At 38.0% G+C, this 16,759-nt stretch overlaps 1 protein-coding gene and 1 long non-coding RNA gene across 2 annotated transcripts in view; one reads left to right on the top strand and one right to left on the bottom strand.

Moving 5' to 3' along the window:
* LOC134679018 (uncharacterized) overlaps positions 1 to 16,759 on the bottom strand; it is a 473,913-nt gene that overhangs the window by 126,647 nt on the left and 330,507 nt on the right. The window lies entirely within an intron of this gene.
* Positions 1,489 to 16,759, top strand: part of LOC134678371 (protocadherin Fat 4) — a 28,473-nt gene continuing 13,202 nt past the window's right edge. Inside the window, exons 1-5 of the mRNA XM_063536922.1 lie at positions 1,489 to 1,593; positions 12,530 to 12,619; positions 13,246 to 13,445; positions 13,864 to 14,064; positions 15,481 to 15,708. Coding sequence (XP_063392992.1) covers positions 1,527 to 1,593; positions 12,530 to 12,619; positions 13,246 to 13,445; positions 13,864 to 14,064; positions 15,481 to 15,708 — 786 coding nt within the window. The 5' untranslated portion in view covers positions 1,489 to 1,526. The remainder of the gene's footprint in view (positions 1,594 to 12,529; positions 12,620 to 13,245; positions 13,446 to 13,863; positions 14,065 to 15,480; positions 15,709 to 16,759) is intronic.

Genomic DNA, 16,759 nt, shown 5'->3' on the forward strand with positions numbered 1-16,759 from the left:
ACGGAACCCTTGCAACGCGAGTCCGACTCGCGCTTGGCCGGTTTTTTCCTTTTGAGGTACGGAACCCTAAAAACTAAAAAGAAGTGACATGTGAATTGATCGTAATGAACTTTCTTTCTTTAATATAGTTTCAAATATTTATCCCAGAGAAAAGTATTCATTATGTTTTCGTAGAAAATTTTATGCCGATTTTTTATTTACAAGAACTTATTTTGCTATGAGCCTTACTTTACGAGTCATTTACGAAAACCTAAAAATATGGACCTGGAAATTGATTATAATGAACTTACACCCTTTAATACCTCTTTAAATATTGAACATAGCAAAAAAGTGTACAGAACCTTTTTTGTGGACAATTTTATGTTTAATATTTATGTAGAATATTATTTTGCAAAGGGCCACCGTTTATGAGTTATTTACGAAAAACTAATAAAAAGTGACCTGTGAACTGATTGTAATTAACTTTCTTCCATTAATATCGCTTTAAATATTGATCCTAGAGAAAAGTGTTCCAGATGTTTTTTGGAGGAAATTTTATGTAGATAATTTATTTTTAAAAACCTATTTTGCTATGGGACACCGTTTACGAGTTATTTACAAATAACTAAAAAGGGACTTTAAAATTATTTATAGTTAACTTACCCGCTGCTTTGTCTTTTTAAATATTGATCCTAGCGAAAAGTGTTCTACATATTTCTTGTAGGAAATTTTATGTTTATTATTTAGGTATAAGATTTTTTTGCTATGAGTCATACTTTTCAAATTATTAACGAATAAATAAAAACAAGGAAACTTAGAATTCATTATACTAGAACTTTCCCTCTTTATTATCTTTTTAAATATTGATCCCTGCGAAAAGTGTACTGAATCTGTTTTGTTCAAAATTTTGTGTAAATTATTATCGTTTAACAACATTTTTTGATATTGGCCACCGTTTATGAGTTATTTACGAAAAACTAAAAAACGGGACCTTAATAATGATTATAATTAAATTTCCCGCGTTAATATCTCTTTGAATATTGATCCTAGCGAAAAATTGTACTGAATCTTTCTTGTAGGCAATTTTATGCAGATTACTTATGTAATAGAACATTTTTTGCTATGCGCCTCCGTTTAAGAGTTATTTATGAAAAAGTAAAAAAAGGGACCTTCAATGTCAAATATCTCACTTCCGGTCAAGATTTCGATCAAGCAACCGGCAAATTCGGATTCAGGGGGGTCTAATTAGGTTAAAAAACCCGGTTGCCAAAAAGTAATATGCTTTGCCAGTCGAAATCGTTTTGATGAAAAATATGACCAGTCTAAAATAACTATAGAACATCCTTAATCCATTTAATGTTTTCAAATGCTGTCGTGACTAAGAACCTTCGAAATGCCGCTATAATGTCAGTCATAAGTTTTACCTTTGGTTTACGGTCTATGTAACCGTTAGATTATTGTTATAATGATGTTGTTATTGGTTATAGGACGCTTGCGAAGTAAGGCAGCTCCGATCATCGGCATGTGGCTGAAGCGGTAGCGGCAGGATGGCCGCCGCAGCGTTGGGTCTGGGGCTGCTGATACTGGCCGCGCCCATATCAACACATGCTCAAGGTATCTAAAAATGTCTCTTACCTCACTGCACTTCAGTAGTTATCAGATTGTAAATATGAGGGTTGAATATAGGGTTCTTAGTTAGATATATTTAAACTTAGGTATAAACTAGATAAGCCAACTGCCATCAAATATTGTTAGAATTTATTTTAAAGATGAACTTATCGGCACAATCATTAAAGACTTAATCAGATATATTGACCAGATTATTATGCAAAAGAAAGTACCAACTTAGCTATCTACTCGTGCTATAACAAAAAATATTGTTAGAATTTATTTTAAAGATGAACTTATCGACACAATCATTAAAACTTAATCAGATATATTGAACAGATTATTATGCAAAAGAAAGTACCAAATTAGCTATCTACTCGTGCTATAACAAAAAAATGCCATAATTTTTCAAGAACAGGGGCGCAGCCTGCAAGGGTTCTATTTTAGTACCCCTTGGATTGATACATACAATTACACATGGTGTGACAAACAACAATAAAAACGCATTTGGGACAAGAGCGATTGCATAAATAAAAAATAATTTGAACTCTAAAGTAATTTGTAGAGTACATGGTTAATAGAGCATGTAATCGAATTGTTCACATTTCTGTTAGGTATTCATTAATCGATAGTATTGGTTCGCGTGCTTGAGTGTGTTTCATTAATCAATAGAATTGGTTCGCGTGCACAATTTTACTCCATGTACTTAGTCAGATTCGTGCGAAGTATTTTCTGACCGGTCAAGAGCTGAGCGCACGCTAAACCGAGTCTCACCAGCAAACACCACGCAGTCACCAGTCTTATGGCTCCTCTACATGATGGGCCAACGCCGGCCACTCCAAGGAACGCATTTATGCGTTAGAGGGAGCAAGTGATATATTGCTATCTCATTCTACCGCATGGCTGCATCCCTTGGCCGGCGTTGGCCCATCGTGTGGACGAGCCATGACGTAGAGAGGCATTTGAAACTGTCCAAAAAGGCTCTAGTTGGAAATTGCATAACGTTTATTAGAAACACTGTTATTAGAAAGTGTTAGGAACATTTGGAAAAAAAAAGTCCTTTTATAGTGCTTATTTAATTTGAAAACTATTAGGAACGTAACTATTCACTAAATACATAGGTACTTAATTCTTAAGAAGTTACATAATTATTAAATCACTTATGTAGGTATATTATGGGCTAGAAATGGCGTTAGTGATACCCTCCCATATTTATTTTCGCGAATTCGGGTTGTCTCATAAGTAAAAGTTGCTCAGTATATAATCCCAAAACCTCCCCGGCAACGGGAATACAGTAATTTTTTAGCGACCCTGTAAGTATACCTACTTTACTAATACCTTTAGTTTAGACGTACGCGTAAACATAACCAGCGGGAAGAGTACAATTAAGGATGTAATTGTTTGGGTCGACGACCTATATTGCATGGTAAAGTGCAAGTACGAGTGGCGGTTCATTAATGGGTACCTACGTGGCCGGTGGGCAGTACAGGCGGAGTTCTAGTCCAACACGCCATGTCATTTGCATAGCGCACCGGCAGTTCCATGTATGTAGGAACAATTTTATTAGTTTTCTTACCATCTTTTCCACTTTAAGTTGACATAATTTTAAGTTCATACGCAGAAATGTTTTTACAATATAATTATTTCCGTGACATAATGATACGTGGACCACAAACAATGCCTCTAAATTAGCAGTCTAAACCAACCAATAAGGGTGACTCAAAATAATTTCCTCTCTTCTTCAGTGGCGTACGTAGCGTGAACGAATCTTGCCGTGGGCGAAATCGCATCTGCGAGACCCTTTTCTTTTCACTGTGCTCGAAGGGGCCTCGCGCGAGGCCCCACTTGGGGCGCGAGGCGTGGGCGCTTCGCCTTCGCCTAGCTACACCACTGCTCTTCTTGGACAGCGGGGTAAAGAATTAAAGTATGATCAGATTTGAGAGAAAAATATAAAATTCCGTTTTCACGCGACGGCGTCGTACTGTCATGGCAGTAACAGTGGCCATTGTAGGCGCTCCATTTGGCCGAGGATTACTATTGCTTGCCAAGCACAGGCGAGTCGAACCCTCAGCAGAGGTTCGTAACTATGGAGAAACCTCAGCTGATTCGCCTTAACGAGTCTTGCCTGCGATTGGAAACTGTTGCGTGGGCTGCCCATTGTTGCGAACACCGGCAGGGTCGTCACTTCCTTCCATTTAAATACTACTAGCACCAAATAACTGTCTTGATACTGCTACCCTGCTACCGTGCTAATTATTTCACCGAGAGTTTTACCATTATTAGAATGAGATATAAATATCTTTCAACTCAAGTAACAATCTGCCTGGCACGCTACCTCTGCGAAATATATTATTCTCCACGCCAGCTGGTAGGCTCTCTTGATTGTTCAAAAACTGATAAGAAAGTTGCATTTTATCCACATGGGAGGCAAAGTAATCAAATGTAAATTTTGAGTTGTCTTCTTATGTTTGCTGTTAGAATTGACTTTTAAATGATGATTTTGAATGATGAATATTTAATAACATTAATTTCGAATCGACTCCCTTCGATTTAGTTTAACAGTTAGTATTTTCCTAGTAAGGCAAAGGAAACATATTAGGGGTGGACGTATGGCCACGCGTTGGGCGGACAGAATAACGTCAGAAACAAACGCCACATTGCAGGCTAGCATGCACTAGGCACAAGACAGAGCGGCTGGAGAGCACTGGTGAAAAGTGTCCACATTCGTCACGTCCCTCAGCCATCAGGATACGACCAGGAAGAAGATTTTCCTTGTGTTGGTGTGTTGAAAATTTTGTCTTTCACTCGGTGGCAAAATTTGTTTAACCCCTCGAGCCTTGAAACCCTCGCAACGCTCAAAATTCCACTTTTCGAACCATTCGCTACGCTTGTGGTTCAATTGGCTGGCATGGCGATTTGCATTTATCCACTCTTTGCTTCGCTCGGTAACCAAACTCCAGTGTTTACTGAAAAGGTAGCCTAATTGCCTATACCTAGAGTATAGAGCATATATACATAGTGGACCGTAGACTGCGGTAGTCCTTTAATATGTAGGATTGAGGTACCTACTTGAGGTTGATGTGTAGATTGCATTGTAATCAGTGTCGGAAATACATTGTTTGCTAAATGCTATTAATTTTCGTACCTATACATACAAGTGTGTTTATGTGCCGCGGTTTCCTTTTTCCTACTGGGCTAAACCTTATTTGACAGCACTTATGTACGTTTTATGAACACTCTTAACATCATCTACTTAGTTACAACGTTACAAGTACAAGTTACCTTGCCAAATACATTTTAGCTTTGTAGAAGGACTCACGCAATCATATCTAATTTATTTGTCAATAGTGACATTATCTTTTGATGAGATCGAATTAATTATTTTGATTTGGTCGGTCACACTCTCTCCGTGAAGATGATACGGTCCGAAACGATTATATACGGAAAGTGTAATCAAATTCAAAACTATCTGTAGCGAAGTCACGGCTCATTGTTGACATTAATTGCTCCTCCGCTATATAGAGCAGAAACAATTTTGTAATACTGCATGGCTAAAGCTTTGTTTTCATTCAATCATTCTTTGTACCCGACTGAAGAAGGGATAGTAATAGTTTTAGTAATGGTTTCCTAATATACTTTTTATATATGTAGTAGGTATCATGTATAAGCTTACGCTACGTCTTACGTAGGCGAACAACGCGCGAACGCGGCGCGGCGCGGCGCGGCGAAATCAATCCTTTGATGCCCATAGAAGTGTCCTACGTAAGCGATCTCGTTGCGAACGCGGTGCGGCGCGATTTGCACGCGAATGTCAGGCGGCGCGGCGCGGCGCGGCGCGGCGGCGGCCGCTTTCGCCGCGCCGCGCCGCGCCGCGTTCGCGCGTTGTTCGCCTACGTAAGACGTAGCGTTAGGGGAGTACCTTCGCAGCGCTTTGTAGGTACGTCTTTTTACTAAGAAGAGAAGATTTAACTTTTGCGTTGGTAACCAATATTGTTAACTGGTTGTTAATAGTTAACACCGCAAACGATTGTCAATTCCATTTTACTACTACTTAACCGGAAATTATAATTATGCGCTAGCTCATTTAGTAATAGGAAATATTATTTGTTACGCGCAAACAAGTTTCTATTTCAGTTTAGCATTTGTCGAGCGGTTTGTACAAGTGTAGATAGAATACCTACAGGCTAAAGGTTCTTCTTCAATTTAAGATGTATCCTCTTGTCGGTGGAGTATTTTCCATTTCTGCCTTTCATATGCCATATCCTTGACTTTTTGATACAACACGACACCTTTTATCTTTTATTTGGTCTACATAGCTACGTCTTGGTCTGCCCCTGCCTCTCTTTCCTTTTATCTAAAGCTAAAGGCGACCTAGGCGACCTTACCTACATGGTAAAATTGGCAAAACTTAGCGTAACGTGTACCTACTTTTTAGGGTTCCGTACCCAAAGGGTAAAACGGGACCCTATTACTAAGACTTCGCTGTCCGTTCGTCCGTCCGTCCGTCCGTCTGTCCGTCCGTCTGTCACCAGGCTGTACCTCACGAACCGTGATAGCTAGACAGTTGAAATTTTCACAGATGATGTATTTCTGTTGCCGCTATAACAACAAATACTAAAAACAGAATAAAATAAAGATTTAAATGGGGCTCCCATACAACAAACGTGATTTTTGACCAAAGTTAAGCAACGTCGGGAGGGGCCAGTACTTGGATGGGTGACCGTTTTCGTTTTTGCTTTTTTTTGGTTTTTTTTTTGCATTATGGTACGGAACCCTTCGTGCGCGAGTCCGACTCGCACTTGCCCGGTTTTTTAAATTCTAATCTAATATTTATCCAAGTAGAGCGTTTTAGAATCATAGAGTCTATTTATTATTTATTAGTTAGAGTAATGCTAATGGTTTAGCCTGAGCGACGCGCGGAGAGCGAGGTGAGGTGAGCTGTGACCGGAAGCACGCATGGCGGCTCCGACCTGCGGACCCCCTCGCCGGCCTGTCGACACTTGCTACTACGTCTTGCCTTACAGTTCACAGAAAAACGCACTCAACTCTTTGTAATATGAATCATCTAACTATTAACCTTTAGTCATAGTTTTAGTAGAAATAGCCTTCTAACCATATTATGACCACGATGACACACCTTATTAATTAGGTATATGATTACCTACTTATCACTGATCACGATCAGTTCACTTTCACCTATATGCTTAACGATAAGTGTAATTGATTAGACAGCACTATAATTTTAGCACCAGTCGTATAATAAGGACAATAAAAGTATATAAAAATATTTTAATGGGTAAATGCATGAAAGTAAGTGTACAGAGTTAGGCCAGTAACATCGGTAACTAATGTACTTACTTCAGTTAATAACAACAATCTTAAATTGTCTTTACATCAGCTAATGAAATCGGAAATGACTATCATTTCTTCCAGCAAATTGATTCCATGAACTTCGTTGTAGTTACCTACTTGGATTAGAAAATGATCATTACATACAAAAAAACACAGCTAGGTAATGTGTCTTGTAGCACTAGCACTATTTCGCAAATGAATTATTATTGTACATGATTAAGAATGTAGGTACATTAATTGAACTATAATTTAGTACTCATACGTGAAATGGCATTCTACTAAAATAGTGAATACTTATTAAAAATGTTATAAAATAGTTTATATACCTATATTATAATTATTTATATTACTATTAAGTACCTTAAATTAAAGTAGGTATGTTATTTCTAGTGTTAAATATTAAGGTGTTGTGATTTCTCGAGAAGATGGCAAAATTCAATCTGGCACCCTTCTTCCATTTCCATTGACGACATTATGGACATCATGGTATTACATAACAACACCATACCCTTCCAATAAAAAACGAGACAATTTTAAATTGAAAATACAAAATTATACTCATTAAACAGATGAAGGTTACCCTTATGGTTACTTTCGGACATTCGTTCATTAATTTGATGATGATAATAAATATTATAAAGACCTTATTAGGGCCGTAGCACCAACCACAATTAATTATAGCGGACTGATCAACGTCACTCAACAGTAAACTGTGTGGTGCAACCAACCCTTAGAGGTTTCCAAGAGACGTTACCTTCAATTATTACCGTCGATTACCTTATCTACTTACTATATTATTATTGGAATTAAATATCTTAAGATAAGTAGGAAATAGTAAATGAAAGTATAAGTAATACTTACTAAATAGCCCGATCCACATCAGTAACTATATGGTTAACGAAACCGACGCCATATTGAATTTCAAATGCGCCGGAAGTAGCGAGGGGGATTTATTGCGAGTTCGTCTTCCGGTGCTCCACTTGTCTCTGCGCACCTGCCGTAAATATGCTATGGAATAAAAAAAATTTTTGTTGTTTAGGGTTCCGTACCTCAAAAGGAAAAAAACGGAACCCTTATAGAATCAATCGTGCGTCTGTCCACCTATTTTCTCCGAAACTACTGTACCAATTAAGATGAAATTTGGTACACAGTTAGGGCTTGTTTAACAGGTACATTCTCCAATTTGGACATAAAAAGCAATCGTCATTATAACAAAGAACTCATTAGTTTATGGTATCCAGAGCAAGCTCGCGCGTCTCGGGCGGTGACACCAGCCCGGCCGGCCACCGTTGCCGCCATAGCGCTCTCTATCAAGTCCCGGGGTGAGTCCGCCCGTCATATCAGTACGGTTACCATCAGTTTGTCACTGACATAAACGCCGTCGAGAACGTAAATTTACTTTCTATACATCCCGTTTGCACTAATATGCGAGTGCGAGCGAGATGTATAGAAAGTAAATTACGTTCTCGACGGCGTTTATGTCAGTGACAAACTGATGGTAACCGTACAGGGCCGGATTATCCATAGAGACAATGTAGGCAATTACAGACTTGCTTAAGTAGGCCCAACTATATTAGGATACCATCATTGCCTAAAGGCTTATACGAGTACATATATGTTTTAATCCGGCCCTCAAATTATTGTCAGTGCACTTTTATACTCGGCTTTAGTTAGTTGCTTATTAGCTTCATTATTTTATATCATACAACTGTACCATAATAGTACCTATAGTAGCGTAGTAGGTATTAGTTTCAAGGTTTGAGGATAAGAATTTTAATTAAATTAGGTTAGGTATAGCGACTTCTGCACCGAGATAAACCTTAATATTAAGGTTTATATGATTGGAATATGTAGATACATAGTATTTTTACGTGCACTGCTAAAGTTAATTCTACGGAGTTTCACCTGATTTCCCATATAGCAGAGCCTCGCTAATTCGGACCCCCGAAAATGTGCTGCCCACCGCATCGGGTCCGTCCGGATTACGGGGGTTCTACTGTAGATGCCTTTCGCATCAAGATCCTGCACCTTTTGGTATTTTTTATAAGTTCCCAATGTGCTCTTGCACTTATTATCAAAATCGCACACTCGTTATTACATACTGTACCTATCTATATGATAGTTTAATGTTTTTAATGCAATTAATTGCACGTGAAAGAGGTCGGCAAAAAAGTACCTACGTGCATCGTATCATATCATTTGAATAAAATAAATAATACCTACAATATTAAGTTTGCTATTCTCAAAAAAATATTTGCGTACTTATAGCTTGATTATTTACGGGAAAAAATTCGCCGCAAATATAATTCCTTAAAGGGGGAGGCCTATGTTTGCGGTGTTTGTCTTATGGCTGAGATGATGATGATAATTCCTTACCTCTTTTGCAAGTTTTAGATAAGTAAGTATAGTAGTGAAACATGGTTCAATTTTGCACCTAGTTCCCACCCTCCCACCGCAAAAATAAATACGCAAATAAATATAACAAACCACCACCAAAAGAATAATACTCGACACGTGTTTCGCCTCTCTACGAGGCATCCTCAGGAGTTGTTGACGGTCTGACGCCCGGCGTTTCCGTCGTTGTCGGGGGTTTCCGTTGCCTGCATTGTAAAAAATACGCAAGTAAGTATAACGGGTTAGCACACTTAGCACTGATTGACTAGCTAGTAGGTAATATTGTAGTTTTAATTAATATGTATTTCCGCAAAGTAACGCCTGATTCTATTTACTACAGTCCCTATTATCTAAGTTAGACGCATAATGTATGGCAATCTTAATCTTATTTAGCAATAGATTAGAATGCAAATAATAGAAAGTGTAATCAGCGAAGCGAAGACTTATGGGTCATTATTAGGTTTGGCAACAAATTTTTGTATGTTACTTTTTTTTTTACTTTTCATCTTTGCTGCAATTTGTTTCTGATAGTCTGGGCAATAGCTTGTCATTTTGTCGGTAGGAAAAATCGGCATACCTTACTTATTTACAAGTAAAAGGCGCAAAAGATCGATCTCCCATAAAGATTTGATGAAAGAGTATATTAACATTGCAACCAAAGTATGTATTATTGCAACTGGCTTGCCAGACTATTAAGCACGTTATACCTAAACTGTAGACATATTTAACACATACAACTAGATAGGTATGTAACATGTAACGGTTAGGCAACGTTAATAAAACAAATCAGGCTTAACGGCAGTCTCCGCTCCGCCACAATTTTTAACTGTTCCCATGGGGTAACAATAAAAAAGTTGAAACGCAACTCCAAACAAAGCGGACAACGTTCTATTTCCCGTGCCAGCGGAGGAAAGAGGAAATAGCCTCGCGCCCACCACCCCTTGTCCTGGCCTGGATAGATAAGTGCCGGACTTGTACTAATGGCGAGTCAGCGTCCTCATTACCATGCTATTAAACTTATTGACGACATCAAACTTATTACACAGTATTATTCCGATTTTCATGAGTCATGATTGATTATTTGATTGAAATCCGTAGGTACCTAATTACTTATGGTATAGCAAATAAATTGGTGAATTTCGTGTCGTTTAGCAAAGGGAGTAGGTATGTATACTGCATTGGGGAAATACGCATGCAGAGTGGGTAATCTTAATTAAACCCTAAGCCGAGAAATATACGCAGTGTACTTTACTATTGAAGTGGGTACCTATTTGAAGTAATTTACCATGGTGCCGCGCGACCCATGGGGAGGTTTCGGCAGTTTTATTACAGTAGAGACTGTTTATCGTTGTAGTTAGGGTTGCCAGATCGAAAGGCGCTATTATCGGGAAACAATATAAATTTTTCGGGATTTTAGGACTTGAGTCGGGAAAAAAATACATTCAAATTAGAGTAATTGTATTAAATACAACGATATTTTACATTATTGGCAATACGTCTGTTCGCTCGCTCGACGGCAGTTCGGAACTTGAAATTATTGTTTTATAACGTGAGGCTGTTTTTCGGGACAGTTTACACTTTGTCGGGAATCGGGAACACCTGCTAAAAATCGGGAGAATCCCGCCAAATCCCGACCATCTGGCAACCCTAGTTGTAGTATATATATATATATATAATGTAAGTGTATACGGAATAAAAAGTTGATTATGTTATAAATATTACAACTATTTGTGTGATAGTTCAATAAATAAAGATTTTAAATTTATTTACTTGAGAGCGGTCGCTCCCATTTGAATTTTAAAGGCTTGCTACACGGTCGCCGACAAGCCTTCTAACCGTCTGACCTTGGTCTGTCCTTGGACAGTTTTGGTCAAATTTTGTTGGTAACAACCGTCTACACGGTCCGGGACAGACCAAGGCCACGCGGTTTGGGGGCTTGTCGGCGACCGTGTAGCAGGCCTTTTATAGTGATTTATATCAGAAAAATCAAAGGACCTAGGTCACCGAAGCCTTTTTCTTTTAAATCGTTTATTAAATACTTCTAATATACTACACCACTCAAACTAACATACCCAAAAACCGCTCGAAAATATTTATGACTAGAATCGGACCAAGGAAAGTCTGCAGCGGATTTGATAGCCCACGCAGTGCAAGTGTTATTTATACGTCATAATTTTATAGAAGTCTGACGTTTAAAATAACACTTGCACTGCGTGGGCTATCAAATCCACTGCAGACTTTTCTTGGTCCGACTCTATTCGCGCTCCCAGGCACGTACTTTTGGTCTTACATCTCGCTCACGCTTACGCTCAGTGAGAGAGACAAGAACACGAGCTACCACTGGGTATTTATTTATTGTGCTCCAAATGGAAAACTTGCCTCGAGGCACCGTGCACCGTGCCAGCTGCCAGTGCACAGAGTAAAAGCCGTAACAGACTACCGCACCGCACCGCGACTTTGGTGCGGTCAAAATATCTCTTTCTCGCTCTAACTTATAGCCGAGTCCTTAACCCACGTACAGTGTATGGGCTATCAACTCCGCTGCAGATTTTTTTTGGTCTATTGATATGTGATCGCCAGTGTGACCGCACCAAGGTTGCGGTGCGGTAGTCTGTTACGGCTTGTGCCGTATGCCTTGTCCTCGTATCCGTACCGAGATCCGTACCACATAATTTAAGTTATTAATCCAGTAGCAAATTTTTGACAAAAGCACACAATGGGTTAATCGGCTTTACATTTATAACACAAGTAACACAACAAAGTGAGATGGAAATATAATTAGGTTAGATTAGTTAACGAGTTGCCGCATAAATCAAATAAAATTGTTGCATCTATAGAGCCCATAACAAACCTTTGGGGTCTACCGCTAACATCGATAAATCGCAATTAATTATTTGCCTCTCTATCACTCTTGCATATTTGACTGATAGGGATGCAGAATGCAGATAACAATTTTCGATTTATTTTCTTGACACTTGACGGAAAAGGGGAAAGGTCTACTTGAACTTAACGTAATCTACTTAATCTACTTTACTTTTTGCTCTGTAATCAAAAATATAATTTTCCCTATTTGTGTACTTTGTGTATTATATTATTAGTAGAATTTGTTTAGTTCAATGCCAACTTTGATGAAATTGCAAGTATTGAGAATGATACTGTTATCACGTATGTTTGTTATGTGTAAGCGTTTTTACAGCTATTCAAGACAGCCGATGCTACTTAATGAATGGTGGCGCGGTGGAAAGCTTTTTTATCAGCGAAGATACCCCGGTTGGAAGCGTTATAGGTATGTGTCTAATTCCCCTAAATGTATTATATCGCCTTAACATTCTATACCGTCTCGTTCGTCGGTTATACAAAAAAAAACCGGACAAGTGCAAGTCGGACTCGCGCACGAAGGGTTCCGTACCATAATGCAAAAAAAGGCAAAAAAAAAACGGTCACCCATCCAAGTACTGACCTCGCCAGACGTTGCTTAACTTCGGTCAAAAATCACGTTGTATGGAAGCCCCACTTCAATCTTTATTTTGTTCTGTTTTTAGTATTTGTTGTTATAGCGGCAACAGAAATACATCATCTGTGAAAATTTCAACTGTCTAGCTATCACGGTTCGTGAGATACAGCCTGGTGACAGACAGACGGACGGACGGATGGACGGACGGACAGCAGAGTCTTAGTAATAGGGTCCCGTTTTACCGTTTGGGTACGGAACCCTAAAAATGAGGACTTGAAGAATATTCCACCTGTCCATTTTCTTTGTCCAATGTGTATTTTGTCTCATTTTGCTTAATGATACTTGATTATATCTACTCATCGTGAAATTTATTTTGTATCTAATCTATGTTTTACCTTACTACCTATTTCAAAAATATATATATAATATTTGTTAATTTTATGTGTATACATTTTCAGGCACTCTCAGTGTCAATGGCGATCCAAGTGAAGATGATGGCAATATATCCCTCAAATTGCAAGAAAAAGATGCAGCATTGGGCATTGCTCCGGGCACCAAAAACTTGACCCTATTACGTTTTCTTGACAGGGAAGAGAGACTAGGCCCTTCAAATATTTATGTTAACGTGAGATGTGATCGACGAAGAACCACCGATCCTGTAAGATATCACTTTCTATATGAATTTTTATCCTGGACCACAAATTATTCTTAAGTGCTATTGAAAGAGTTCAACATAACATAACACAGCCATGCAGTAATTAAAAATGAGACTAAGAGTTAGACCAAGATAACTGAAGTGATTTTGATACCATAGACTGCAAGTGTTATTTTACATGTCATAAGTTTCTAAAGGCCTCCTCCAGGAGGAGGCCTATACCCACTAGGGATTCATTAGTAAAACACATATTATAAGTTTTAGTTTTATTTTCTAATTACTATGTAAACATTTGACAATGAATAAAGGCCTTTTTCATTTTTTAAAAGTTCTAAATCTATGTGTAAAATTTCACCAAATTGAATTGTTACTGCTCTTAAATAATATTGAGATTGTTCTGATTTGATTTCATACATTTCAGAGTTTTATAATTCCTGTATCTGTGAGGGTGTGGGATGTGAATGACAATGCTCCAGTATGGGTTGGATCTCCATACCGTGTGCGGTTGTCAGAGTTGACCGCGGTGGGGTCGCGCGTCCTGCCTGCCCTGCGAGCCACTGATGCGGACCAGCCCGGGCCCCATGCTACCATTCATTATTCAGTTATGCCAGGACCTAATTCGGTTTGTGTTCCTTATTTGTATTTTAATAAGTGATAATTAATTCTAAACATCCTTTTGTATGATATATATAAAGCCATCTGCATATTATATTCTATAACATAACCAATCATTGTTGTTGTCTTGCAATAAATGTATTGTGCCTTAGAATGATGATGATTCAAGCGTAACCTAACAAGCATTATCTTTGATAATTAATAGCCAAGCTATTACTCTGCTAAGCGAGTTTGCTGTTGTATTTTTACCTTATTGTTTATTGTTCTTATGTGTTTTTATGCATGAAATATTTATAAGCATTATAATTTACTTGCGCAAGCGAATTGAGCATTTGCTTATGAGATTTGAATTATTGCATCCAGCATGATGTGTAAGAAACAAACTCATTGTAGCAAAACCATTTCTTTGCATATTATGTATTACTTACATAATTTCTAGTTTAAATTATATTTAAATTCTAGTTTAAATAATAAAAAAATGATATTCAATTGTGAGGTAATTCTCACACAATTTACCCAGTTACAAAAACCGTACTCATTCTAACACCTTTGTAACGCTCAGCATACAAAATTCTCCTATTTTTAATTTCAACTTTGTTGTATAGTAAATTGGGATGAATCTGAAGTATGACAGAACTGTACAGTCTGTACACCAGGTTTGATAGAAAATAATATGGTAAAAAATATATAGTAGTAATAGTTATTTGTTCTTTCACCACACCAGCTCGGAAAGGCTTACTTTGCACTTCAAAAACTGATAGCAAAGTTACATTTTATTCACATGTGAGGCAAAGTAATCAAATGCAAATTTTGAGTTGTTTTCTTATGTTTGCTGATAAAATTGTCTTTTAAATGATGATTTAGGATGATAAATATTTAATAACATTCGTATGGATTTGATTTGGTTTAATTTTGTTTGATATTTTACATTTAATATTTGCTTCGGGTTGGTGTGGTGAAAAATGTTGTGTTTCACTCGGGGGCAAATTTTGTTTAACCCTCGTGCTTTGAAACCCTCGCAACGCTCAAGATTCCATTTTTCGAACCACTTGCTACGCTCGTGGTTCAATTTTGGAATCTTTCGCTTGCTCGGGTATCAATATTAGCATGAGCGGTTAAACAACAACTTTGCCCCCTTGTAAAACAAATAACTATTATTATGTTAAATAGGTACAGAAATGTACAAATTTGTAACTAGGTAAATATATAAATTAAGGGTATTATATGCTATTAGGCCATAGGTACCCGGCTAAATGTACCTAGCACGCTGCTTTCTGCTAAATATCTTAGGAAACAGAAAAATTATATAAATGGTGTGCCATGAATGAAAAGACGATTATGCGCATGTATATTATTAATTTTTATGTTTTTTTATTTATTAATAGTAATTCTAGTAAATATTTTATTTTTCCTTTATCTGCAGGAATATTTTGGGTTTGCAAATGAACTTGACAGTGTATTGATAGTCAAGCAAGCATTAGACTACGAGACCCTGAGCAACTTCACAGTGACCCTCAGGGCCCAGGATCAAGGCCGGCCACCCTTGCACAATGACACTACTCTCTTTGTAGAGGTGCTTGATGCAGATGATCAGAATCCAAAGTTTACTCATGACCATTATACTGCACTCCTCCCTGATGATGCTGTTGAGGTAATTAAACAAAACCATCTCTTTATACCAAACTATATTAATTTCAATTAGATATTTTATTCGGTTGGTCATAAAAGATCCATGATATATCAACAACTTTGCGCCCATGAGTAATTAACTAATTAGCCGGGTCCACACAGAGTGCCCACCACTGTTCTAGTCTGTAACCTTAAGGACTAAGCAGTTCTTACTAAGAACTAGGTCTGATTAATTTATGTTCTTTGAAGGCTGCTTCTTATATTATGAATGTTTTTAAATAATATACTTTTTACTATGGTGAATAGCCTGGTCCACACAGAGCTAGCACTGTTTTGTGCGCGAGGATATTGCCTCGCGTATGGCTATTTACCATAGTAAAAAGTATATTATTTAAAGACAATAATAAAATAAGAAGCATCCTTCAAAAAACATAAATTAACCAGAGCTAGTTTTTAGTAAGAATTAGTCTTTAAGGTTACATGCTAGAGCAGTGGTGGGCAAAGTGCGACCCGCGAAATAATTTTATCCAGCTCGCCGAAGGTCCGGAGAAATAATGTATATGGCCCGTGAAATGATAAAAATGGATTTTAACTGCAATTATGGCCCTCCTCTAAAATTTCTGGCCCCCCATGAAGAAACCCACCACTAGGCGAGAGCCTAGGAGATATGTAGATCCAGGGCCGTCTTAAACTATGCTTTTGGAAAGTAAAGAAATAAAAATTGAACTAACATTTTAATGTTAGTTTAGGACAGACAGCAGGAACAGTATATTTGACTACCCAAACCCATGTCAGTGTGTTATAATTAGAGATGCAACGGATAGCTGTTTGGCCGGATACCGGAAACCGGATATTCGGCCTAATCATCGGCCGAACATCCGGTATCCGGCCGCCGAATATTAGGCCAGCGGAACTTAGACCTACATTTCGGTTTTTCAGGTGCGCATTCCGCAGGTTTGACCTGTTTCCTAGTGAACGTTCGCGCGGACACATTTCTAGGTCCTAATTGAGTGCTCGTGCAATTCAGTGGAATGCTTAAATTGTTTTAAAATAATAAACAAGTACGATTATGA

This window comes from Cydia fagiglandana, chromosome Z (genome assembly GCF_963556715.1).
Source record: "Cydia fagiglandana chromosome Z, ilCydFagi1.1, whole genome shotgun sequence".
Lineage (NCBI taxonomy): Eukaryota > Metazoa > Arthropoda > Insecta > Lepidoptera > Tortricidae > Cydia > Cydia fagiglandana.